Source organism: Benincasa hispida, chromosome 6 (assembly GCF_009727055.1).
Source record: "Benincasa hispida cultivar B227 chromosome 6, ASM972705v1, whole genome shotgun sequence".
Lineage (NCBI taxonomy): Eukaryota > Viridiplantae > Streptophyta > Magnoliopsida > Cucurbitales > Cucurbitaceae > Benincasa > Benincasa hispida.
The window spans coordinates 2,825,677-2,850,982 of record NC_052354.1 but is presented as its reverse complement, the minus strand read 5'-3'; the positions used below and the strand labels follow the sequence as shown (position 1 = coordinate 2,850,982).

The 25,306-nt window shown below is 38.0% G+C and overlaps 1 protein-coding gene and 1 long non-coding RNA gene across 2 annotated transcripts in view; one reads left to right on the top strand and one right to left on the bottom strand.

Annotated features, from left to right (window-relative positions):
* Positions 1-5,659: 5,659 nt before the first annotated feature.
* On the top strand, positions 5,660-20,047 carry LOC120080523. Its single transcript, XR_005482540.1, has 3 exons — positions 5,660-5,960; positions 6,685-6,792; positions 19,953-20,047. It is a non-coding gene; the product is annotated as an uncharacterized LOC120080523 (long non-coding RNA).
* A 251-nt stretch (positions 20,048-20,298) lies between these two features.
* The window catches only part of LOC120079328 (pentatricopeptide repeat-containing protein At1g33350-like), a 14,382-nt gene continuing 9,374 nt past the window's right edge, over positions 20,299-25,306 (bottom strand). The window contains exon 2 of the mRNA XM_039033488.1: positions 20,299-21,598. Coding sequence (XP_038889416.1) covers positions 21,164-21,598 — 435 coding nt within the window. The 3' untranslated portion in view covers positions 20,299-21,163. The remainder of the gene's footprint in view (positions 21,599-25,306) is intronic.

Here is a 25,306-nt window from a genome sequence, read left to right as displayed (position 1 = left end):
AGAAATGAAATAGGAGCTAATATTGAACTCAATTGTAGTGGCCTCTACAAAGGCACCTTACAACCCTCACTACTACAAGTACCCCTTTTAATAACATTTGAGGATAGTTGTTTATAAAAATCGCTATTGAAAACAGGAAAAGAAAATCGGGAAGTAAATTTAATTCGCCCGCCCAAATAACTATCCTTTTCTCTAATTACATATTTCCCTCTATCATACGTTTCAAGAACCAAATTTCTCCAATGTCATGCGATCGACTTCTCTCCCTCTCTCTATTTCTCTCATTCGTTCATTCTCTTCTCTTTCTCATTTACAAGCTTCAGTTTGTTTCAACATCTCTATAGGGTTCGCATCTACTCCATCTTTGACAAGCTTCTTCTTCATCTCCATCAGCATCCTCGTCTTCATCTCTACCATCATGCTTATCTCCTACGTTTGCATTCGCGTTAAATCCACCCACCCTTGCCCTTACATTTTCCCTAGACCCTCTATCTCTCTCCCCACTTGTCATACCCCCTCCCAGATTAACCTCTTAACCTTAAAGAGAGTGTGATGATAATAGTTACCAACCCTTTATGTGACACTTATGTTGGATCAACACCAGTACGCAGCGGAAGGGAACAAGATCCATAAGAATTCTAATTGATTAATTTTGGCATAAAAGAAACATGCTAAAATAGAGTATAATGGGTTTCATGAACATGCCTTAGCTGAACCATCGAAATCTCTATTTTCAGCTGCAAAATCCTTCGAATCCTTGTGTATACCACCACAAGATCTTCCCTACTATCCTCTTGGTGCTCTAGATTGAGTTGTGGGACTCAAAATAAGTTGAAATCAAAGGGAATATGGAGAAAACTCACTGAACCAACCCATTGAAGAACACTTTCTTCATCCAAATTTTTCAGCAAAAACTCAATCGATTCATCAACTACTCTTCACTCCAATCTCTTCAATATATTGCAAACTATTATGCAAAGAGATGTGTTGCATGGGATGCAGCTCATGCTTGGAGTAAATCAAGGAAGAGGTGGTGGGTTCCTAGTGAGAAAGTTGAAGATGAACTTGAAAAACCCATTTTTCAAGTTTGTGTAATTTTCAATTTTAAAAAATCCAAAATTTATTTTAAAATTATATTTTATTTCTAAAATAAAAATTTATTAATTTCATAAATTAATTTTTTAATAAAATTAATAAATAATTATTTAAACAATTTAAATAATTCTAATTAATTTAATATCCAATATTAAATTAATTTTTACACAAAATTCCATCTCAATAATCCTACTAATTAAATATATTCTTCAAATTTCATTTGATTCTAATTTCGAACGTTTCAAATTAAACTTATCAGCTACTTTAGAGCTAATAATATTTCCAAGCTAGTAGGGGACCTCAATGGACCTATAGATCAATGGGCTCCAACGATCCGTGATTAATCGGGCTAAACCTCATTAGACCGATTTAATCCCCATTCGTTACACATGGTCACTTCACTAAAGCCCATATTGAGCTCACACACGCTGTATGTATATTATGTCCACTCGATATAACCATGATTAGTAAGTTAACCCATTCACAGGTTGTTCGTAATCACGGCTGGTCAAGTCTCTGTTTTACCCCTAAAATTACCTCTTGTTTTTAAGTCTCCACTGATCCCTAATGAAAAATTGTTTTGTGATCCAATCACAAAACCGAGTCCTCTCATCCAAATAAGAGGGCGAGATCCCTTATTCAAGCCCCAGAATTAGCACTTAAGGGAACAACCTCTCTACTATTCCCTAAAGGGTAGGAGTGAATTCCCTCTTGCACCCTATGTCCCCAGCTATCTATCCGTCTTACCTGAAATTGTAGTCATATTGAGCCGGCGCTATTGAGCCAACTCTCACCTATGCAAATCTAAGGACAATCCCAGATAAACAAGTGTTCATAATTAGCTCAGAATTAAGGTCAAGTTACCTAGGTCATCGCTTTGAAATAGTCAGTCTAAACAAGTAAACAGCGTTAATAAAGTAAGAGTGACTCATTTCGTGGTCCGATCTTGTACAAACCTTTTGCACAAGGACACCCCACTCCTCATGTCTAACATGAACGAATTAGGATCACTTCGTTATAGCACTTTACAACTCCTTGTAACAACTACAGACAGGCCGTATTACCAGAATAAGGTACCCAACCTTATCTATATACTATAGATCATTTTGACTATTTACTCGAACCTGATCCACTTTTATGTCTCCACATAAAGTTCAAGTACTCATCCAATAGTCAAGAGACTTTTAGGTTTATTGGATTTATATTCAAGCAATAGATATATTAAATAACACCTTTATTGAATTTTCAGAATAAGCTCCATTGTTTATATACCACGAGTTTTAGGACATAAAACCCAACAAATTACTGCCTAGCTGAACCTGTTTAGGAACCTTGAAAATCATAAATAATAATCAAGAACTAACAGAACTTCGAACATTAAGACAACTTTAGAGTACCATTCATAGCAACTTATAATATGTACATACAGAAGTAAGGTTTAGTGGGTCCACACACTCAGAACTAATCCCTAATATGTAATACATGTGTACAAATATTTATAACTTAACCACCTAAGTTTCCTTCAACTAATCTTTAAATGGCAGAGCAGCAGCGTAGTTAACTTATGAGGAGTTGACGGCTACCTGGAAAGGAAAACATTTAAAAACGGGTGAGCTACTAGCCTAGTGAGTGACTAAATTTAAAAACATAAGTATCATGTTTTAAACTGAAAGCAATGACTGAATGCTATAAACTGTAAATTGAAAACTTTGCCAAGAAAATATTTACATAAAACCTTTTAAACATAACCTCCCTGGAAACATAACTAAACTGATCCTCAGTCGAGAGTGGCCATTCTTTTTTGGTGAAAAAACAACATATCAAATTGTTAGTAATGTAACAACATATCTTAACTGAGCTAATACTAGGTTGAGAGAGGGAATCATTTTGTCCAACTCTCACTATAATTTAGGCTAAGGTGTGGACCCTTTTGCCATCACCTTATAACTGACCTTCATGTGAGGAAGAGACCTTTTTGCTCAGCCTTCCATCCTAAACCTTTATACTTCACATACGTGCACGTATAGCTAACCTGGATCCCGTCGTCAAGGATCATAACTAAAACTAAGCTCATATACCTTCTTTTAGTACTTCAGTATTGAGCTGCTCATACATCATAACATTTATGAGAACTTTGTTTCTAATGCATGCTCATAACATTAAAAGCTCATTAACTGAAATCATACTTTATATCTTTATAACCTAGCAATGTGTCGAGCTCATCATAACTTTTAAGTAAATATTTTCATTAACAAACTTACTGAAGTCATGGTATCATAGAACATAACAACTAACACATGCTTTATATAACCTAGTACATCACTACTTTAAACATATTTTAGAAAATCCCTCCTTTAGAACTAGCATGCGATAGCATCCTTTCTAGACTTAGTTTTCTTAGAAAACTTGCTTTAGAATAAGCTAGCATGGGAATAAACTTTTAACTAAAACATTCAAGACATTTATGAAACGTTTATAGTTACTCACAACCTTGGTCAATCCTACTAGGATTGATAAGCTTCTCTGGTGTCAACCCTGAGAACATAACAACATACTTAGCTACTAGCTATGGTCTCCCTTTTGAGACTAACTTCCATAATTAACTCATAATCTTTCTCACATAATGACCTTACCTTCCAATGCCAACCCCCCTAGGCGTTGAACACTTAAAATAATTTTAGAAGTCAAGCTTGGCTAGGCGGTAGTCTCACACATCACCATTGCATACCATGCGCCAAACGCATAGCCTAGGCATTCCTTCAGCCACACCTCAATGCACGGACTGCTCCTATGTGTCTAGGTCCTCAACAAATGCCCACACACTTCGTCGCATGGCTCAACGCATAGGCTAACCCTTGTGCCAATCACACAACCTATGTGCCCAATTTGATGCACATCAACGCATACTTCTTCCTTTGGTGACTAAGTTACCTATGGTCACCCACAACCTCATGCTTAACCTAAAGCGTGCTAATGCTTGCTACTGCCCATGCTCGTGCACTCATCTTAGAGCTGTTAGTTTGTTCATCCCAAGCAGCTGCCTGCTTGTTCAAAAATTCCAGATTTAATTTATAATATAAATAACTTAATTTCTAGACTTTTTCTCAAGAAATTTACTTCTAAAAACTTGTTCAGAATTGTCTTAACAAGCTTACCTTAAACTTTAAGCTCATAATTCTTCGTGGTTTGCCCGAAAACCGCAAATCTTTAGCAATGGCCCTAGATTACCCGAGAGCTCGACCTTCTTGCAATTTCTTCAAATTCTCAACTCGTTCCCATTGGATTCTTCTTCTGGCAGCCTACCTTATCAACTAGACTCCTTCAGCTTTCAAATGGCCTTGGAATCTCCTTAATTTCTCGAGTAGTTTGCTCAAAATAAGCTCTTGAAGTTAGGCTTTCTTTTTATACTTGCGTCTGTCAGCCATGCACCATTTAATAGGCTGCCACATAAACCTCTAAGTGGGCTTGATCCACTAAATCAAGACAGCTGGCCTCCTAAACCAGTGCCTAATGCTGATTACCTTCCCTTTTTCATCAACACAAGCCTTTGCCTTCAGCTAGTTTCAACGCACAACAACCCTATAATGCATGCCATACCAATGATGCATGCCTTATGACCAACGCTTGTGTCATCTCATGCCTCATTCAACATCTTGCTTAAAGTTGACGCCTTGGCCTCTTGGCCTGCAACACCATCGCATCACCTAGCTTCTAGCCTTGCAAGAGCTGACCAATGCATCTCCTCATCATCGCATGTCAAGCCTTTGGCCATTGCACAACACCTAGCTAACACCCAAGCCATCGCCTCATCATGCTCACGCCCAAGGCTTTGCCTTGCCATCGTATCTCTTAGTTCTCTAACCTCGCAAGGCTTGATCATTGCATGCCCCCTATCAATGCATGACAATTTCTTGACTATCGTCCAACAACCAGCTTAGCGTCCATGTCAACGCCTCAAGCCACGCCTTGCTTAACATCGCATAGCTTGCAGTCGCACGCCTCAACACACACCCAGTGCCTTGGGCCCACATTCATGCTAACGCATGGCCCTCTCGGCCATCACATGCCTTGGCATGCCTTACCTAAGACCAACGCCTCACAACCCATTGCCTAGGGCCTTGCTTTGCAGCATGCGCAAGCTTGCGCGCTAACCTCTCATTGTCTTTGACTAGCACATCATCCATGCTAACGCATGACACCCTACTCGGCTAACACTTTGCCTAAAAATCAACCTCTTCTTCCTTGCTTACCATGCGATCTACTAAGCTCTATTGAGCATGGCTTCCGCCCACAAGGCCTTATGTACCTATGCATTATCTTTCCAAATGCAAGGCCCATTTTGGCTTCCATACTTAGCCATTATTTTATTTCTTTTGCCTACCACCAAGTTATCCAAGAACAAATCTTTCAACACTTAGAATTTTCTTCCCTCACTCTTCTTATCTTTTTAATTTTTTCCTACAACCTTATCTTAACATAACCTTAATCTTAATTAACATATTTATTATCTACTTAAGTAGTAAAACTAGGATTCGGGATTTACACCTCTCCTAATGCAGATAATGTGGTGGTTCTCATGGTTGAATTGGACAGCTCCATCATCGAACCCTACCCTAAAATGGTCCTCAGAAAGAGTTGTCGTCTTTCTGCTTCTGACCGTGACCTTTAATCCATTTTCTTCTCCGGTTACAAGCCCTACGATTCGCTCCACTGCATTCCCAATTGTCACCATTGTTTCGACCTTGATGACATCGATGGATGGCTTCTCATATGAGTGCTACTTACCACTTGTGTCAAAATTCCCCTGCTCCAACCCTTGTTGCTACTCCTTTCTTTGAGTTTGTGCCTCTGGTTTCCAAATCTAGGTGACCTTCTTCTTCCTTTTCACTACATTTTTAGGGTTAAGACTTTACAATTTTTCTCTGTAAATTTGTGTTTTTGTTTACATTTGACTATTAGTTTCTAATAGCTATGGGAACTTCTTGGATTATCTCTGGTGTTTGTGCCTGTGTTTAGTCATGTAACGTTGGAAAAGTTTCTAATTAATCTTGACTCATATGCTTAATTTTGTGTCTAATAAATTATTATCATCAGTTCTTTAACGCTTACCTCTCATAAAAGGGTATAATTGAAGATCATGTACTTGAATTTTTGTTATAATCTTTCTTTAGTGATGTGCCAAGTGAGTTTTATCGGAGCTTGAATGTAGTTTAGATGGACGAGAGAAGTGGTGGGAGGTAAACATTCATCACTTTCGACTTTGAGATTTAAAAACTGTTTTTTATCGTTTCATTCATTGCTTTGTTTTTGCAAGCTATGGGGCTACGAAGCTAATTTTAGCTCATATTAATATTTAATTGTTGGAAGAAGAACTGGGGAATTTATCTTCTCTTGTTATTAAATGTTAGTCACTACAAACTTTGTGAATTACCAGCTGCAATTGGAGAGTGAGTTCTAGTTTAGTATTTTTCCTTTCTCATTTCTTAAACAAAATTTTAAGATGGCTGTATTTTGGTAATACTTATGTTGTTATTAATTCACTTTTGCAAGCTTCTTGGATAGTAGGTAAATATTTATGATGTTTCCTAGAATGTCCTGTGGGTACTTTCAAGAATATCAGTGGATCTGATAGAGCTCTTTGTCAACAATGCAATCTTGATGAGCTTCCACATCGGGCCATTTATGTATCTGTTCGAGGTATTTTCTTATTCATGTTATAATGGTCAAAATTCAGTAAAGAAATTGTGGCTAATGGTTTTACTGTTTTGTGGATTTTGAAAGTGGTTTTATATTTTGCGTGCAGAAATAACATGTTTGCCTTAATCTATGAATTTTATTCATATAACTTTTATAGACTGATTTAATGATTCAAGGATAATCTCATATGCAATGTCCTATTTATAGGACATGATGAAGTATATGTTACCAGGTAAAAGTTGATGGAGAAGGTTAGAGGATTGAATAACCTATGAAGGTTATGAGTTTGTTGTAACATAAATATGTTATGGATATCTACAATATTACATTTACAATACAAACGATAATTTTAAAATAAAAGGATTATTAGTTCAAATTATTGGGATCAACTTGAAAAAAAATCTTTAAAGAAAACAACCAACTGAATCAAATGCCTCTACAAAATAGATTCAAGGGTTTCACTCTAGTAATCGGAAGAAAACATATTAAAAATCATAAGCATAATTTGATCAAAACTCGAACTACACTTGCTTTTTCTTCTTCCTTCCTACACAATTTTGGAGAGCAAATCAAGCTTCAACCTAGACAATTAAAACGTATTTTGAAGATTAACGAATTTTCTACTTTCTTCAAGCACTATATGAAAGTTTTTTGTCGTATAAATCATAAATTCGAAAACGATTTTCAGGAACAGGATCCAAATTGGTTGCTAAACACATTTATTGACTCAACGAATATGAAAACATTTTAATCAAGATTACCAACCAAAATAATTTATGATTATTTAACTAAACACAATAAAATCTTCAGGAAAAAAAATACTTTTATAGGTTAAAAAAAAAAATTTCACCCTGACAAAAGATCCTAAAACTAACCCTCAAGTCTTCATACACAGATAGCTCAACTATCCAACTGCATCTCTTATATTATTGTAGTAGAAGAAAGCTTTACAAAACTGGGGTCTTTCGTCAAATCCCTAATTCATGGGCCATTAAGTTGAACTTGAATTCTAGCAGAACTATCAATAAAATATACAAAAGAAAAGATAGTTTTCAACCTAGCAGCTAAGAGAGATTACAGATATGCCTACAAATATATATATATAATATATGGCCATTAAGTTGAACTTGAATTCTAGCAGAACTATCAATAAAATATACAAAAGAAAAGATAGTTTTCAACCTAGCAGCTAAGAGAGATTACAGATATGCCTACAAATATATATATATATATATATAGTACATTGGTAGTATGAACAAATTTTCATATTACCTCTCTATTCATTTAAGCATTGTGTAGGACCTACAATTATGTGTCAAGATATGTGAAACCCCGAATGTTTATCTATGTAATTTAGATTAAAGCTTGGTTAATTAAGAAGCTTGTAGGGAAATATAAGAAAAGGTGAATGCCTTAGAAATTGGAAAAATGAAATAAACCTAAAGGACTAAACGTTAAAGTGGAGGCTTTGGTTAATAAAATTTGACTAAGTGTTGAAACATGCAAACACCTAGTATTGATATGTTACCATCGTCAATTGAAGTTTAAGTGTTGAGACATTCAAACACCTAGTATTGATATGTTTTCAAGGTCAATTGAAGTTTAAAATATGCTACTTGGCAAGGCCCATGTCGGACGCGTGAAAGCCCCATGCGTTGGTAAGACACGTGACTAAGCTAAGCGTCATACGTTGAAATGTGATGTTTGGCAAAGCAAAGTGTGAGCACCGGGTAGCCATGCGATGACATGAGGGCACTGGCCAAGTGTTGGCGTGAGTGGGCTGCTCATGCAGTGGAATGTGATCGGACGTTGGCAACAATTTAAAGCAAAGCGATGAGTTAGGCAGGCACTGGTTTAGTGGCATGTGGACAGGCGAGGTGTGGGCAGACGCACACGAGCGGGCTGGTTGGCGCAAGGCGATGTGCGCAGGAAGTGAGTGCTCGGCCGAACGCATGGAGTTTCGCGAGTGGGGGCGCAAGGTGCCGATTATGGTGGCATTGGGGCGTTGCACGGGGAGTAGACGCATGGTTGAGCGCAAGATGCTGAGCGAGTGATGAAGTCATGCGATGGCTAGTTTATTTTAAGGTTGGGAAAACCAACTGAGCGCATGCAATAAGAGTGGCCTAGGCATGAAGGTTGCCATTTGGATGTGTGGTATGCGACAACTTAGGTGGAGGGGTTGAGCGCATGAGTATGCGATGAAGGCCATCGTGCACCAAGTAGAAGCCATCGTGCATCAAGAAATGGCTATCGTGTATCAAGTAGAGACCATCATGCATCGAGTAATAGCCAGACGCAAGTGAGGAAGCAGTTGGTTATTTTGTATAAATCTTGAGAAATCCAAGGTTTTAAGCTATTAAATGTGATTTAAGGGACAAAAGGTAGGTGATGCACCAGCTAAGTGTTGGACAGAGTGAAACTAGAAGCTGTCAGCTGAAAATTTAAGGGTGGAATGGAAAGAGTTGAGGTGAGCGTACGAGAAGACATACCAAGTGAAGCATATACATCGGCTAAGGGAAAGGATTGTGGTAAAGGGTTGGCGTGAGCAGCATGAGGTGAAGGCACACTGACATGCAATTAGGTTGGAGGGTGTCAAATTGGGAAGAACTTTGGATGCCTATAAATAGGCCGGGTTGGGACGAAGAACTCTCACAATCCACTAGTGCCATTGGTATGTAAACAATGTAACTTATTCTGAAAATTCAATAAAGGTGTTATTGAATAAATCTATTGCTTGAATAGAAATCCAATAAATCTAAAAGTCCCTTGACTATTTGATGAGTACTTGAACTTTATGTGGAGACATAAAGGTGGATCAGGTTCGAGTAAATAGTCAAAATGATTTATAGTATATGGATAAGGTTGGGTACCTTATTCTGGTAACACTATTGGATACGGCCTGCTCTGTAGTTGTTACAAGGAGTTGTAAAGTGCTACGAACGAAGTGATCCTAATTCGTTCATGTTAGACATGAGAAGTGGGGGTGTCCTAATGCAAAAGAGTTTGTACAAGATCGGACCACAAAATGAGTCACTCTTACTTTATAACGTTGTTTACTATTTCAGACTGACTATTTCAAAGCGATGACCTAGGTAACTTAACCTTAATCCTGAGCTAACTATGAACTCCTGTTTATCTAGGATTGCCCTTAGATTTTCATAGATGAGGGTTGACTCAACAACGTCGGCTCAATATGACTGCCATTTCAGGGGTAAGACCGGATAGATAGCTGGGGACATAGAGTGCAAGAGGGAATTCACTCTTACCCACTTTAGGGATAGTAGAAAGGTTGTTCCTTAAGTGCTGATTTTGGGGCTTGAACAAGGGATCCCGCCCTCTCATTTGGCATAAGAGGGACTCGGTTTTGTGATTGGATCACAAAACAATTGTTTATTAGGGGATCAATGGGGACTTAAGGAACAAAAGGTAATTTTGAGGGTAAAACAGAGATTTGACCCAACCGTTATTATGAACAACCTATATGTGAAGGGTTAACTTACTAATCTGTAGGAACAAGAGGTAATCTTGGGGGTAAAACAGAGATTTGACCCAACCGTTATTACGAACAACCTATATGTGAAGGGTTAACTTACTAATCATGGTTATATCAAGTGGACATAATATATCTACAGTGAGGGGAGTTCAACTATGGACTTTAGTGGTGTGACCCATTAGATAACGAATGGGGGTTAGATCGGTCTAATGAGTTTAGTCGATTAATCTCGGATCGTTGGAGCCCATGATCTATGGGTCCATGAGGTCCCCCTACTAGCTTGGAAATGGATTAGCTCTAGAATAGCGTGATAAGTTAATTTGAAACGTTCAAATTAGAATCAAACAGAATTGGAGAAAATATATTTAAATATATGAAGATGAATTTGTGTAAAAATTAATTTAATATTGGATATTAAATTAATTAGAATTATTTAAATTGTTTAAATAATTATTTATTAATTTTATTAAAAAATTAATTTATGAAATTAATTTGTAAAATTAATAAATTTTGATTTTAGAAATAAAATATGATTTTAAAATCAAAATAGATTTTGAAAATTAAAAAATTACACAAAATTGAAAATGGGTTTTTCATGTTCATCTTCAACTAGCTTACAAGAAACCCACCTCTTCCTTTGGTTTACTCCAAGCATGAGCCGCATCCCATGCAACACATCTCTTTGCATGATAGTCTGCAATATATTGAAGAGATTGGAGTGAAGATAGGGAGGATGAACCAATTGAATTTTTGCTGAAAAATTCGGCTGAAGAAGGTGTTCTTCAATGGGTTGGTTCTGTGAGCTTTCTCCATATTCCCTTTGATTCCAGCTTATTTAGAGTCCCACAACTCAATCTAGATCATCAAGAGGATAGTAGAGAAGATCTTGTGGTGGTCTACACAAGGATTCGGAGGATTTAGTAGTTGAAAATAGAAGTTTCGATGGTTCGGCTAAGGTATGTTCATGAAACCCATTAAACTCTTTTTTAGCATGTTTCTTTTAAACCAAAATTAATGAATTAGAATACTTATGGATCCCATTCTCTTCCGCTGCGTGTTGGTGTTGATCCAATAGTCTCGGGCTACCGTCTCAATTGAAGTCCTGAAGAAGAGGAGGTTGCATTAGAATCAGTGGCCAGTTGATCGCATAGGCCTATCATCTAGCCCTGTCACGCATCTTTGCCAGCATAAGCGCTCGTGCACACACCCGCGCTAGACGCATCCAGACGGATGTGTATACGAACGCATTCTGCCTGTCACGCATCCTTGCCAGCATAAGCACTCGCGCACGCACCTGTGCCAAACGTATCCAGATGAACACGCGACAGCGTATACGGATGCATCTCGACGCACGTTGCACGCATCTCGCCACCCAATGCTGCTCTGTACAAGGTCTGCCGCCCTTCTGTTTTCGTCCCTGCCATTTGCGCACGCAGACACGGCCACCCTGTAGGCCAACGCCTATCAGCCATCCAAAATAACCTCCAACGAGCTGTTTTGGAAAAGTTAAGCCTATTTTTAAAGAGTTAGCTGGTCTTTTTAACTTTTAAAGTTATTTGTGAATAAATTGGAATTTTTGGAGGAATAATAAACTAATTTAAAATTTCTTTGAAAGAGGACGAATTCAAAAGAAATGGGGCAAGAAGCTGATTAAAGAATTTTCTGAGAAACTGTGAGTGGTTTATGTTGTTGAATGGTTGGATGTATTATATATTTGTACTAATTTGGTAAATTTGGCATGATCTAAAAATATACATTTTCATGAATCATCATTATTGTTCTTTTATTTGGATAACTGTTTACTCTGTGAGTTTAGTTTGGATGTTTGTTTGTTTTGGTTTGGTTGGAAATTGGAAATTGTACCCGGGTATTATTAGCATATTTCGTGGACATTGGACTGAAATTGTCAGTATGTCTGACTAAGATTATCCACATACCCGAGTATGTCTGACAAGAATAGTTGACATGTGCACATTAGATGAGTTATTTGGAGTATTGGAAATTGTTTCCTCAAACCAATTTATGGGATTTGCTATGTATTTGAAGGATTATGTGATCATGCCAACCTTGCATAATTTATTAACTGTATGTATATATGTTCGATGGTCGTTTATGTTGTGATATTACTTTCCCAAAAATGTTTGAAAGTAAATAATATTTAGTTTGAACCTACCACTCATTGAGCAGTCTCGCTCATGTTTTTCAAATGTTTTTTTTTATATCCCCTCCCCCCCGAGGTGTCAAAAGAGGGTGATGGAATTGGCTTAGAACTAGTTGACGGGTGATTGCGGAAATCATTTTGTCTTGTATAAAAACACTCTTGACTGAAGTAGCATCGTTATCTTTTGTGTTTTTAGAAAAATTAAAAAGTGAAATAAGAAAAAAAATTTCCTAGATAGTAGATGTTCTTAATATTTGTGGTTCTCACACTTCCTTTCGCGTTCGAGAGGTCGGCTGGGGAGGGGGTGTGACAAGTTGGTATTAGAGCATAAGTTTCTGGGAAACTTTAGATTTAAGGAAAAACTTGGGGGAGGTAGATTCCAAAGGTTTATATAATACCTAGAAGGAATAAGTGCATCTGGAATTATGAAAACTAGCGAAGTTAAAGTTGCCTTGAAACCTGGAAATGAGGGATTGAAAACTCATAAATTCTCTAAATTAATTATATTTTTCTTTTGGGAGAAACAAAGCAGGAAGTTATAAAATAACCATGGCAGAAGAAAAACGGTGATACTGTTGGGCTCCAATTCTGTACATGGTACCCGAGGAATGGGAACGGATTAGACAGGCGGTCGTTCCAGAATGTCAGAAGTGTAAGGGAAAACATTTTGGACCCTTTCTAACTACGACCATAACTTGTTTTGAATGCGGGAAAAGGGGACACGTGCGGAATCATTGTCCTTATACTAGGAAAAAGGGAAAGCAGATACAATTGGAAATAAAGTATATACCTCCACGTCACCGAATTGATGAACTTCAATTAGACGAGGAAAGTAGTTAATCAGCAAAAGATTGTATACTAATGATTGACGAAGATAATAACAACATGGATGACATAGAAAATCTGTCTAAAGAAGATGCTGATACTTATAAGCCTTTCTATTTCTTTTGTTTACAATCAGGTCATGCTTTAAAAGATTGCGTGTGGAAACCAGCAGCAAAATTTGAAATGTTAGGAAAAGGGAAGAAGAAAATAGGAGAAGAGTAAGATAGAGGATCTTAGAAAGGAAAGTAGGATGTAATGTATTATGTAATATTATGAAAAAAAAATAAAATAATGTAAATAGTTGAATGTAAGCCACGAATCTAATTTTGTTTTCCTAAATTTTGTACAGAAAACATGTTGAGGAATGAAAGTCAAATATCTCAACCCAGAGTCTATGAAGGGTAGAAATGATGAAAGTAAAGCCAATTGCTCTCAGGAACAAGTTATGTTGGAGGAACAGTATTTGGATAGGTTTGCACAACGATAGGCACATAATCTTTGGGCAATACAGTTAAACCCTGAAAAGAGATTTGGAATTGAACGACTTAAATCCCTAGGAGCTGGTACTTTTGAAGGAACTACAAATCCCGCAGATGTTGAGGCGTGGATTACTCAAATTGAGAAATATTTTAGAGTCTTGGGTAGTCCCAAAGACCGAAAAGTCACTATAGCAACCTTCTTATTGTAAAGACAGGCAGAAAATTGGTGGAAGATGATTGAAAATCGAAGAAGATGAAATAACGAACCCACATGGATAGAGTTTCGAGAAGCTTTTTATGAAAAATTATACCCGTGTTCATTTCGTGATATGAAACAAAATAAATTTTAGCAACTTGTCCAAGGGAACACAATTGTAGCAGAATATGAGCAGAAATATACTGAATTGTCCCGTTATGTATTAAACATTATAGATGATGAAATAGAACGTTGCAAGATGTTTGAAGCAGGATTACAACAAGAAATCCAGACTCTGGTAACAGCCTGCACTACTTGGGAAAATTTTTCTAAGCTTATAGAAGTGGCTATGCGAGTAGAAAGAAGTTTACAAATGAGAAAGAGTAAGGAGGAAGATATTATGATAAATAAACAACAAAAGAAATAAGGAGGTGAGAGGTCTACTCTAGGAGTAACAAATAAAGGAATATTTAAACAGAAGAATACTTCAAAATTCGGAATAGGAAGTACAAACCAACACAGAGTCACTAGCTATAATAGGAGGGTCTTGGTGTACAAGATGTAATCAGTATCATTGGGATAATTAGTGTCCAAAAAACACAAATGTTTGTTTCAACTGTGGACAAATTGGACACTTTAGGAGAGAATGTCCTCAATTAATGACAAACGTTGGGAAGACAACCTCTCACATAGTTAATCAAGAAGGTAAAGGACGACCAAAGGAATGGAAGGAAAGGGAAATAGGTGAATTAACTCGAAAATCGGGAAGAATCACTCAAAAGGAACCAGAGCTGGAGGACAAAGGGAAGGCTTCAGAAATATGAAATTGTATGCATTTTTCAAATACTTGGAATAAAACATATTTTCTTTGCTTAATTTATAGATTGGTTGATTAAGAATTTGGGAAAAATTTCAAGGACGAAATTTTCTCTAAGGAGGTAGTAATTGTGAAACCCCGAATGTGTATCTATGTAATTTAGGTTAAAGCTTGGTTAATTAAGAAGCTTGTAGAGGAATATAAGAAGAGGTGAATGCCTTAAGAATTAGAAAAAAGAAATAAACCTAAAGGACTAAACGTTAAAGTTGAGGTTTTGGATAATAAAATTTGACTAAGTGTTGAAACATGCAAACACCTAGTATTGATATGTTACCAAGGTCAATTGAAGTTTAAAATATGCTACTTGGCAAGGCCCATGTTGGACGCGTGAAGGTCCCATGCATTGGTAAGAGATGTGGCTAAGCTGGGCGTCATGCGTTGAAATGTGATGTTTGGCAAAGCAAAGTATAAGCATCAGGTAGTCGTGCGATGACATGAGGGCACTGGCCAAGTATTGGCGTGAGTGGGCTGCTCATGTGGTGGAATGTGATCGGGCATTGGCAATAGTTTAGAGCAAGGCTTTGAGTTAGGCAAGTGTTGTTTTAGTGGCATGCGAACAGGCGAGGTGTGGGCGAACACACACGAGCAGGCTGGTTGGTGCAAGGCGATGTGCACAAGAAGCGAGCGCTCTGCCGCACGCGTGGAGTCACCCGAGTGGGGGCTAAGGCGCTGAGTGTGGGGGCATTGGGGCGTTGCATAGGGAGTCAACGTGATGACATGCAAAAATGCATGTCATTTTAGGCCTTTTATTTAGAATTATGAAAGCTATTAAGCAGAATATGGGGCAATTATGTTAGGAATTCATGAGAAAATGAGATTGCGGCGTTCAACATTGAGAATCTCGGCTAACCCATTATTATGCATTCAATTGTCTATTTTTGTAGCTAATGTAGGAAGTGGACGCAAACGCGAAAGTCGGGCTACCACATAGACAATCGCATGCGGAGAAATTCTGCATCGCAAACGTGAATGTATACGATCGATGCATAGGTGTTGCGGTAATTAGCCGCATGCGTCCATCGCATAGGAGTTGCGATCGTAAAGTGATTGCGGTCATCGTGTAGAAGTTGCGGTATTAAGTGAATGCGGTCACTACACGATTGTGGCTACACGATAACACATAATAGAGAGATCAACGCAAGGTTGGTGGAATGAACGCATCAACGCATCTCTTGGGAAAATCAAAAGATGATATTGACATTTCACCTACCATGCCGTTAGCAGCAGAGATTCAGAAAAGGACTAACACGCCACGAATATCAGAATCAGAGCAGTCCATAAAGGCTGTCGGTGATCTAAGCTCTATATATAGAAGCCGCTGAGCAGAAGTCCAATTTATCCAAGGTTTTCGCCCGAGGTTCGCCTTAGGGCGGATCCTTGTGATCCAAACAAATGCGTGAGAAGAAAGCTTGAAAGTTCTTCATCTCCTTCTTCCATTCCGAGTGACGACCGGAGCCTTCGACCAGAGTTAGACCTTGAGAGAGTCAGCTCCACCGCCCATCCATGGCACCATTGCCAGCCTTGACGCACATCTGCTAGAAGCATGACATTGTTTCCAGCTAGTCATTTCATTTTCTCTTCTTTTCTTATATTGTATTGTATTACATTTTGTGATTAAAGAATTAATACATGATGTGTTCAATGCATTTCTGTGTTTCCTTCGATTCCATCTCCATCTTTCTTTACTTAGCATCCATAACTTCATTGCATCACTTAGTGAGATTGCTAGAGTATCGCACACTTAGTCATGTGGATTAGGGATATGAAGCATGTAGTAAACCACCGAGAGGTGTGCGTTGCGTAAATGTGTGAGTAAACCTTATTTTCTTAGTATGAAGCTATCGCAGCGCTTTTCTATGAGTAAAGTTAGCAACAACTAACTGTTCGGGATAAGTCATTGGACGCTCAAGCAATGTAAGCTATTGTTCACTAGAGATAGGAATAATCTTATGTCAGCAAAGTTCATGCGGTTACCTTGTCTTATGAGTGCATCATTCATCATTTAGGCATACTTGAGAGAGTAGTCTAAAATCCAAATCTAAGACTCGAGAGAGCGGATTGGAATGCATAAGCAAGAATGGGGAACTTAGAGATAAGCTCCGTTTGCTATCACACGACGTATGCACCCTATGGAGAGGATATTGCATGCGTCTAGGAAGTAGGATACGGTGGTATGCGGCGAGAGCACATGAGCGGGTTATGGTTTAGGCAGGCATAGGCTTCCCAACACTATCGCATATACATCGCATACGTCCTAGAATTAGGCTCAAGTGTGTGTAGCATGATCGTATAGCTTGCATGACTAAAGGTTGCCCTTGCAGTCACACTTAAGGGCTGCAATGAAGACATCTCCACATTTTATCTATTTTTTCATCCATTTACTCCCTGTCAATGGTTGTCGTGTCTCTACCTCTCATTCTTATTCACATTGCATTGTCTGTTACTTAGGAGTAGGAGTAGTGTTAGCGTAGAAATCCCTCCATTATTCTTTTATTTAACCGCCGCATGTACATTACCACATTCGTCTAACTACAAGTCCCTGAGTTCGACCTCGGATCACCCGAGAAACTTGCGTTCACGTTATACTTGGCGTGAGTGCAAGAAAACTTGTGACAGGAACGTATGGTCATCGCATACATTCGTTAACGCATAGTTCATTCTAACGCATAACCACCAATGCATGATAATCAACGCATACTTTAAGAACATGCATCGCATATTGTGTTCATGGAACTTTAGTTATCAAGTCCTCGACAATTTGGTAATCTTAAATTTTCGTCATCAAAACACATAGTTGAGCGCAAAACGATGAGCGCAAGGCGTTGAGCGAGCGACAAAGCCATGCGATGGCTAGGTTGTTTTAAGGTTAGGGAAACCTCCTGAGCGCATACAACAAGAGTGACCTAGGCGTGATGGTTTCCATTTGGATGTGTTGTATGCGATAACCTAAGTGGAGGGGTTGAGCACATGAGTATGCGATGAAGGCCATCGTGCACCAGGTAGAAGCAATTGTGCATCAAGAAATGGCTATCGTGTATCAAGTCGAGACCATCGGGCATCGAGTAATAGCCAGACGCAAGCAAGGAAGCACTTGGTTATTTTGTATAAATCTTGAGAAATCCAAGGTTTTGGGCTGTTAAATTGTGATTTGAGGAACAAAAGGTGGGTGATGCACTAGCTAAGTGTTGGACGGAGTGAAACTAGGAGCTGTTAGCTGAAAATTTAAGGGTGGAATGGAAAGAGTTAAGGTAGGCGTACGAGAAGACATACAAAGTGAAGTATATACGTGGCTAAGGGAAAGGAAGACACTTCAGACCATTGTGGCAAAGGGTTGGCATGGGCAGCACGAGGTGAAGGCACATTGACATGCAATTAGGTTGGAGGTGTCAAACTGGGAAAAACTTTAGATGCTTATAAATAGGGAAGGTTGGGACGAATAACTCTCACAATCCACTAGTGCCATTTAAGTAATTTTGGTAAGAGATTCCTCAGAAGAAAGTATAGTGAGAGGTCCCTGGCTGGCGTCTCAATTGAAGCGCTCGCGCACGCACCCGCGCTAGACGCATCTAGACGGATGCATTCCGCCTGTCACGCGTCCTTGCCAGCATAAGCGCTTGCGCACGCACCCGCGCCAGACGCATCCGGACGGACACGCGATAGCATATACGAACGCATCCCGCCTGTCACGCGTCCTTGCCAGCATAAGCGCTTGCGCACGCACCCGCGCCAGACGCATCCGGACGGACACGCGATAGCATATACGAACGCATCTCGGCGCATGTTGTGTGTATCTCACCGCCCAGTGCCCCATACGAGGTCTGTCGCCCATCTGTTTTCGTCCTTGCCCATTTGCGCGCCCAGACACAACCACCCTGCAAACGAACGCCCATCAGCTTGCCAAAATAACCTCCAACGAGCTGTTTTGGAAAAGTTAAGCCTATTTTTAGGGGATAAGCTGTCTTTCTAACTTTTAAAGTTATTTGTGAATAAATTGGAATTTTTGGAGGAATTATGAACTCATTTAGAATTTCTTTGAAAGAGGAGGAATTCAAGAGAAACAGGGCAAGAAGCTAATTAAAGAATTTTCTGAGAAACTAATAAGGAGAAACTGTGAGTGGCTTATGTTGTTGAATGGTTGGATGTATTATATATTTGTACTAATTTGATAAATTTGACATGATCTGAAAATACATGTTTTCACAAATAATCATTATTGTTCTTTTGTTTGGATAACTGTTTACTCTGTGAGTTTGGTATAGATGTTTGTTTGTTTTGGTTTTGTTTGAAACTGAAAATTGTACCCAAGTATTATTAGCATATATCAGGGACATTGGACTGAAATTGTCAGTATGTCTGACTGGGATTATCCACGTATCAGAGTATGTCTAGTAAGAATAGTCGACATGTGCATATTTAACGGGTTGTTTGGGGTATTGGAAATTGTTTCCTCAAACCAATTTATGGGATTTGTTATGTAATTGAAGGATTATGTAATCATGTCAACCTTGTCTTATTTATTAACTGTATGTATATATGTTTGATGGTCGTTTATGCTGTGATATTGCTTTCCCAAAAATGTTTGAAAGTAAATAATATTTAATTTGAACTTACCACTCATTGAGCACTCTCACTCATGTTTTCCAAATGTTTTTTTTTTTTTAAATTCATGAATCATCATTATTGTTCTTTTGTTTGGATAATTGTTTACTCTTTGAGTTTGATTTGGATGTTTGTTCATTTTGGTTTGGATGGAAACTGGAAATTGTACCCTATTTCGTGGAAGTTGGATTGAAATTATCAGTATGTCTGACTAGGATTATCCACGTACCCGAGTATGTCTAGCAAGAATAGTCGACATGTGCACATTCGACGGGTTGTTTGGAGTACTGAAAATTATTTCCTCAAACCAATTTATGGGATTTGTTATGTAATTGAAGGATTATGTGATCATGCCAACCTTGTCTTATTTTTTAACTATATATATATATGTTGTATGGTCGTTTATGTTGTGATATTGCTTTCCCAAAAATGTTTGAAAGTAAATAATATTTAATTTGAACTTACCACTCATTGAGCACTCACTCATGTTTTCCAAATGTGTGTTTTTTTTTAATTTCCCCTCTCCTTAGGTGTCAGAGGAGGGTGATGGAATTGACCTAGAACTAGTCGACGGGTGATTGTGGAAATCATTCTGTCTTGACAGCTGTATCAAGAGGGTTCAGACACATGGTATTGAAAGTGTATAATTTGATGACCATTAATGTATTGTATAAAAACACTCTTGACTAAAGTAGTATGATTATGTTTTGTGTTTTTAGAAAAACTAAAAAGTGAAATAAGAAAAAAAAATTCCTAGATAGTACATGTTCTTAATATCTATGGTCCTCACACTTCTTTTCGAGTTCGAGGGGTCAACTCGAGAGGGATGTGACAAGATATGAGTGAAATAACTACATACTGCGGTAGAACTAAAAATTTTCCAATGCCTATTAAATGGCCTTATCATTAATTAGTAATATTGTACTTACAAACAGACTTGTTTAGCGTCCACCAGAAAGGCTGAAATAAGAAATAACATCATCCATAAATGATACAAAATCTCTCCCTTTTCACATAAAAGAAAATGTGATTATCCCCTCCAAAGGGCATCAAAGGAATAAAATCGAGCCAAAAAATTTCAGCCTTCTACAAATGATACAGGTTCTTTGTAACTCATCAAAAGCATTGATACAAAATAGTCTCCCAGATGGAATACTTCACCGTTGAGATGTCAATTCTTCAAACTTATGCACTAATAGATCTCCATGAACAACTTGGTAGACATAACTAAAACAGTCACATACCTTTCAACTTCATAGAAATAGCTCACAGTCATTAATTTGTTCACAGAACTCCAAAAAAATCTTCTTCGGGCAATTTTATCAACAGCAATTGAACTATACTACTAGCTTCTATGCTGTGAAAGGGTCAACACAAGCATATAAAGAAGGCACAATTCATTCAAAGTTGCTTGCATTGATCTCTAAGCCTATCAATCAATTGCCTCCAATTATTGTCCTTTTGTTTTGCACCTGTTGTCAATTGTGCTTGTAGTACTTAGAAACAATAGCACAGATCAAGCTTTAGAATAGAGAAGACTTCTTTCATTAAGCTTTTTTTTTTTTTTTTCTTTTTTTAACTGACCTCAAAGAAGACTGTGCCATTGGAAGGAGAGGAGCTCGGTAGAGCTTGACGATCCTCTGTGGTTCGACTTTCTCATATGATAAATTGTGATTACCAATAGCATTAGAATGAAATGTAGAAAGTGCTCCAATCTGATGTCAAAACGTCATTTTCTTTTTTACATAAAGCTGATCATACTTTCTAAGGTTTTATATATTTGTTCTGCACTGGGATGTGTCATGTCAAAAGAATAGAACTGATAAATCTGATTATCAACCTCAATCCAACTGCAACCTGGTGTTTTATAAGCGTTTTGCTCCTTCAAAAGTTTCCGAACCTTGCGAACCTCATCCCACTTTTCAAGCTCGGCATATATATTTGCTAGCATAATTCTATAACCGCCGTTTTCTGGATCCATCTCAATCAACTTTTTCACTGAGTATTCAGCTAAATCTGGACGGCCATGGATTTTGCATCCATTTAGTAAAGAACCCCATACAACCTCATCTGGTTCAATATTCATGCCTCTCACAACTTCCATTGCTTCCTCAAACCGCCCTGCACGGCCAAGAAGGTCTATCAAGCACCCAAAGTGTTCGATCTGAGGCTCGATGTCGTAATCCCGCCTCATCATTTCAAAGTATGAGTACCCTTTTTCAACTAATCCGCCATGAGTTTACCTTTACAAGCGGGAAGCGGATACTTTCAATTTATTGTGATAGAATATCGCATATAACATCATCAACAACATACTTTCATAATGCTAAAGGGATTCAAGAAATATCATTTACCAGATGAAAGATTTCTTCTTACAGCGAGTTCTGAGGCCCACCGTCTACCTTGAACAGTCACCTCGTTAGACAGAGGCAAGGCGCGAAAAGACAACACCAACTTTACGAGCCCTTAGTTTCTTGTTAGTCGAGAATCCCAAAGTTAGGCGTTGTTCGGAATTTGGTAGAGGGAAAGAGGAAGAGAGAACCGTAACTACAACAATCAAAGCAAGTTGGAGAAGATGTCGCCTATCGCAATAGAACATGATGCGTTTGAGTCGTTTAGGGTGAAGTATAATACGATCATGTAAGAAGAAAGCCAGTGAAATTAATTGTTGGTGATCGTCTATAACGATCGTGTAGGGTAAAAGGGTAAATCGATTGTCTAACATAAACACGATCGTTTGTAGGAAAAAGGTGTGATGCGATTCGTCCGAAATGATCACGTAAAATAAAGGACGAAAACATTTAATATGGCACGATTGCTAGAAAAAGGTAGACGTATAGACATCGTATATTAGCGAGACGGTGACTAAAGTTGTGTAGCGAAAGGTTAAACTGACTTTTAGAATAGCGCAGACTTGTATTTGATCGATGCGTATTTGCATTCGCCGGGATGAGCTTGGGAGCAATCTATCGTAGTATCGGCATGTCTAATGACTTTTTTATAGAAAACGAATGGACAAATATATTATAATATAGTTAGTTTTGAGAGGGGGGAAGGAAAAAGTTGTCATTAAATTGTTGAAAAGGATTCACTTTTATGGTAAAGCAAAACGCGAGAAAGTTTTTCGATTTTTTATAATTCGTGACAGTTTTTAAAACTGTCATCATTAATGTACATTTATTAACTGTCACTAAGTATAATTTAATAAAATTAACTTTTTTGATAAAAACATTACCTAAAACCCTAATTTAAACAATTATTTCATAAGGAATTTAGAAGTAGACGTTTCCCCTCCCCTCGTCGGCCAGTTGAACTGCAAAGCCAAATAATTTAGCCTCCGACAATTTCTTCGTTTCCACTATTTCCAATCCATATCGAGCATTTTCCCCGTACTCTCATCAGCACATCCTGAACGTTTCTAATCGTGTTTCCTACTCTTCTCATAACCAGACGCTTTCACCAGTGAGTCGAATCAAATACAGACTCTCACGAATGCTTTCAGGCATTTCTCAGTTTGTCGATTGCTCAGTCGATACTCGCTGTGGGTCATTACCTCGCATCATACTCACTGTCATTCACTGAGGCACTGATTTGGGACGGTCAATAGTTCAAATAATCAGTTCCATAACCAGAAGTGTACCAGCTTTCGGGAGCCGAACATCAGTTGTGGTGAAGTCAAATTACTATTCATTTTTATTTTATAACCTTTGTTTTTATTTGTATAGTATGCTCAATCGTAACCACAATTACGTCACATGTTCGATTTCGACACATAAATAGTGTAAGTAGTATAGTTCGATTATGTCATAATAGTATGATAGGTAGATATTTTAGATGTTGAAGACATTGGAAGAAGAAAAGTTAAGAAAGTTCTTCAAAGAGATCTAGGAAATCATACGTTGTTTGCTATCGAGACGTTGAGCACTCATTAAGAATCCACCTAAATTCCAGATGAAAGTACTTATTGGCAAATTTGGGATTCACAGTAAAATTCTTGCATATATTGCTAACATGCTCCCGTGCATTTTTTGCTGTATGTGATCCAATATCAAACACCTTATGGCTCCAACGATGATGTACATTGATAGTAATCCACATTATTTAATATAATACTATCTTAGGATTCACAAATTGGGTGTTGGAATAATTATTTCATTTGTATTATATCACATTCATGAGGTACTTATTACAAAATTGTTGACCAAGTTCAATACTCTGCGTTTGGTACCAAAGTTCTTGGACGTTGGTTCCTATTTTCAATATCTAGCATTACAAAGAGATCTACGTGTGCAAAATGTTGAATTACCCTTAGGTGATGTACTATGGAAACAAAATTGCAAAATCAAAACTTCTATTTTTGTCTTAGTAATTCCCGGGGGTATGAATTTGTGTTAAGGAAATTGGGCATAACATGGAGATTTTAATATCATTAGTACTATTACAACTTCTATTGTTTTTTTGAAACATATAGCAATACTGGAGTTTGTAGCTTGGTTGATATACACAAAAGAGTGATTGTATTCCTGGAGATTGGAGCCCTCTGAAAAAATAAATAGACAAGTTCATTCTCTCATTTTCCGACTTATTTACTCATTATGCGCAGGTATAGAGACAAATAAGATCCATGTTAATTGTATGTAAACTTAAGACATATATATGAGATATACAAAGTGAACCATGCTTAAGTGATAACCTAAAAGGTTGACTATAAAGAATATAACGCCAGGGATCTTATCCCGGTAGACACTTTACCGGGGATTCACGGTCTGCTCATTGTAGTAGGTTTTAACAAAGTGTTGTGAGCTATCCTACAGATACTACTCGTATCCTGACGACTTGCAATTTCATTGCTGACGCATGCACAGTAGCGAGAGTGTTACCGTATTATCAAAGAAATTATGGTTGTAGTAAAGAAGCCGGAACCATAACCACCGATATGATTTGGTGCCTCATTAATTAATTAACATTGTTAAGATACTGAGAACTTTACATCTCTACCTAAAGGATCATTAGTGTGATAACCTTAATTCCTGTGAGTGTCTTGGAGAAACTATCCTAACCGTTGTGTTAGAGGGATCGGCTCCTATTCTGGATATAGATACGGAGTGGAGAGCTGGCCAGATTGGCACAACTCAAAACAAGCCTTACCTTTTTGGGGATTTGTCTAATTGGGGAGCTGGGACTCAGTTACACAAGAATGAAATTTCATTTTTTCTCTCTGAAACAGAATAAGTAGATAAATTTCTTCTCTTAAGGTGTTGATCCAGGCTATGAACTATTAATGACCACATCCTCTCTCTCTAGGAAGCAAAGGACTAAAGTCATAGTCAGGAGTATTAATGACTCCCTATGGTAATCTTAGAGGAATTCAGTGTTGTACTTAAGCGAAGTTAGATTGTAACTAACACAGGTGGCATAAAACGGTAAATTGCGGATTCTCAGTTGTACTTACGAGTCGATCTGTGAAGCGGGTTATCGCAGTCTGTTGAATTGATTGATATGGACTCAAAATATATTTGTAGTTAAGGAGAAGTGCAGGTGTTGGTCTTTAGTGGGAGATGGTGCTCGGCACCAAGTCTAACACGATTGTTGGATTCCCAGTGACTAAAGCGAGTTTGGTCCAATTAGTTCACGCTCATCCGATTATCGGAAGGCCTTCGAAGCTACAGGTCGTCATGAAGGATCCCCCTTGGGTAGCTCAAATGGATTCAAGTATGAGAATCAGTTCTTGGGTCGTTTAGTTTGATAGTTGTGTCATCAACTGTAGACAAGAGAAAATAATCAATATATATTTGATATAAGTGTGGTGAGATGTATGAGGATACTATCAAGTGGGAAGGATATAATGTTAAATATGAATTTACCAAAAAGTACCAAAAGACTA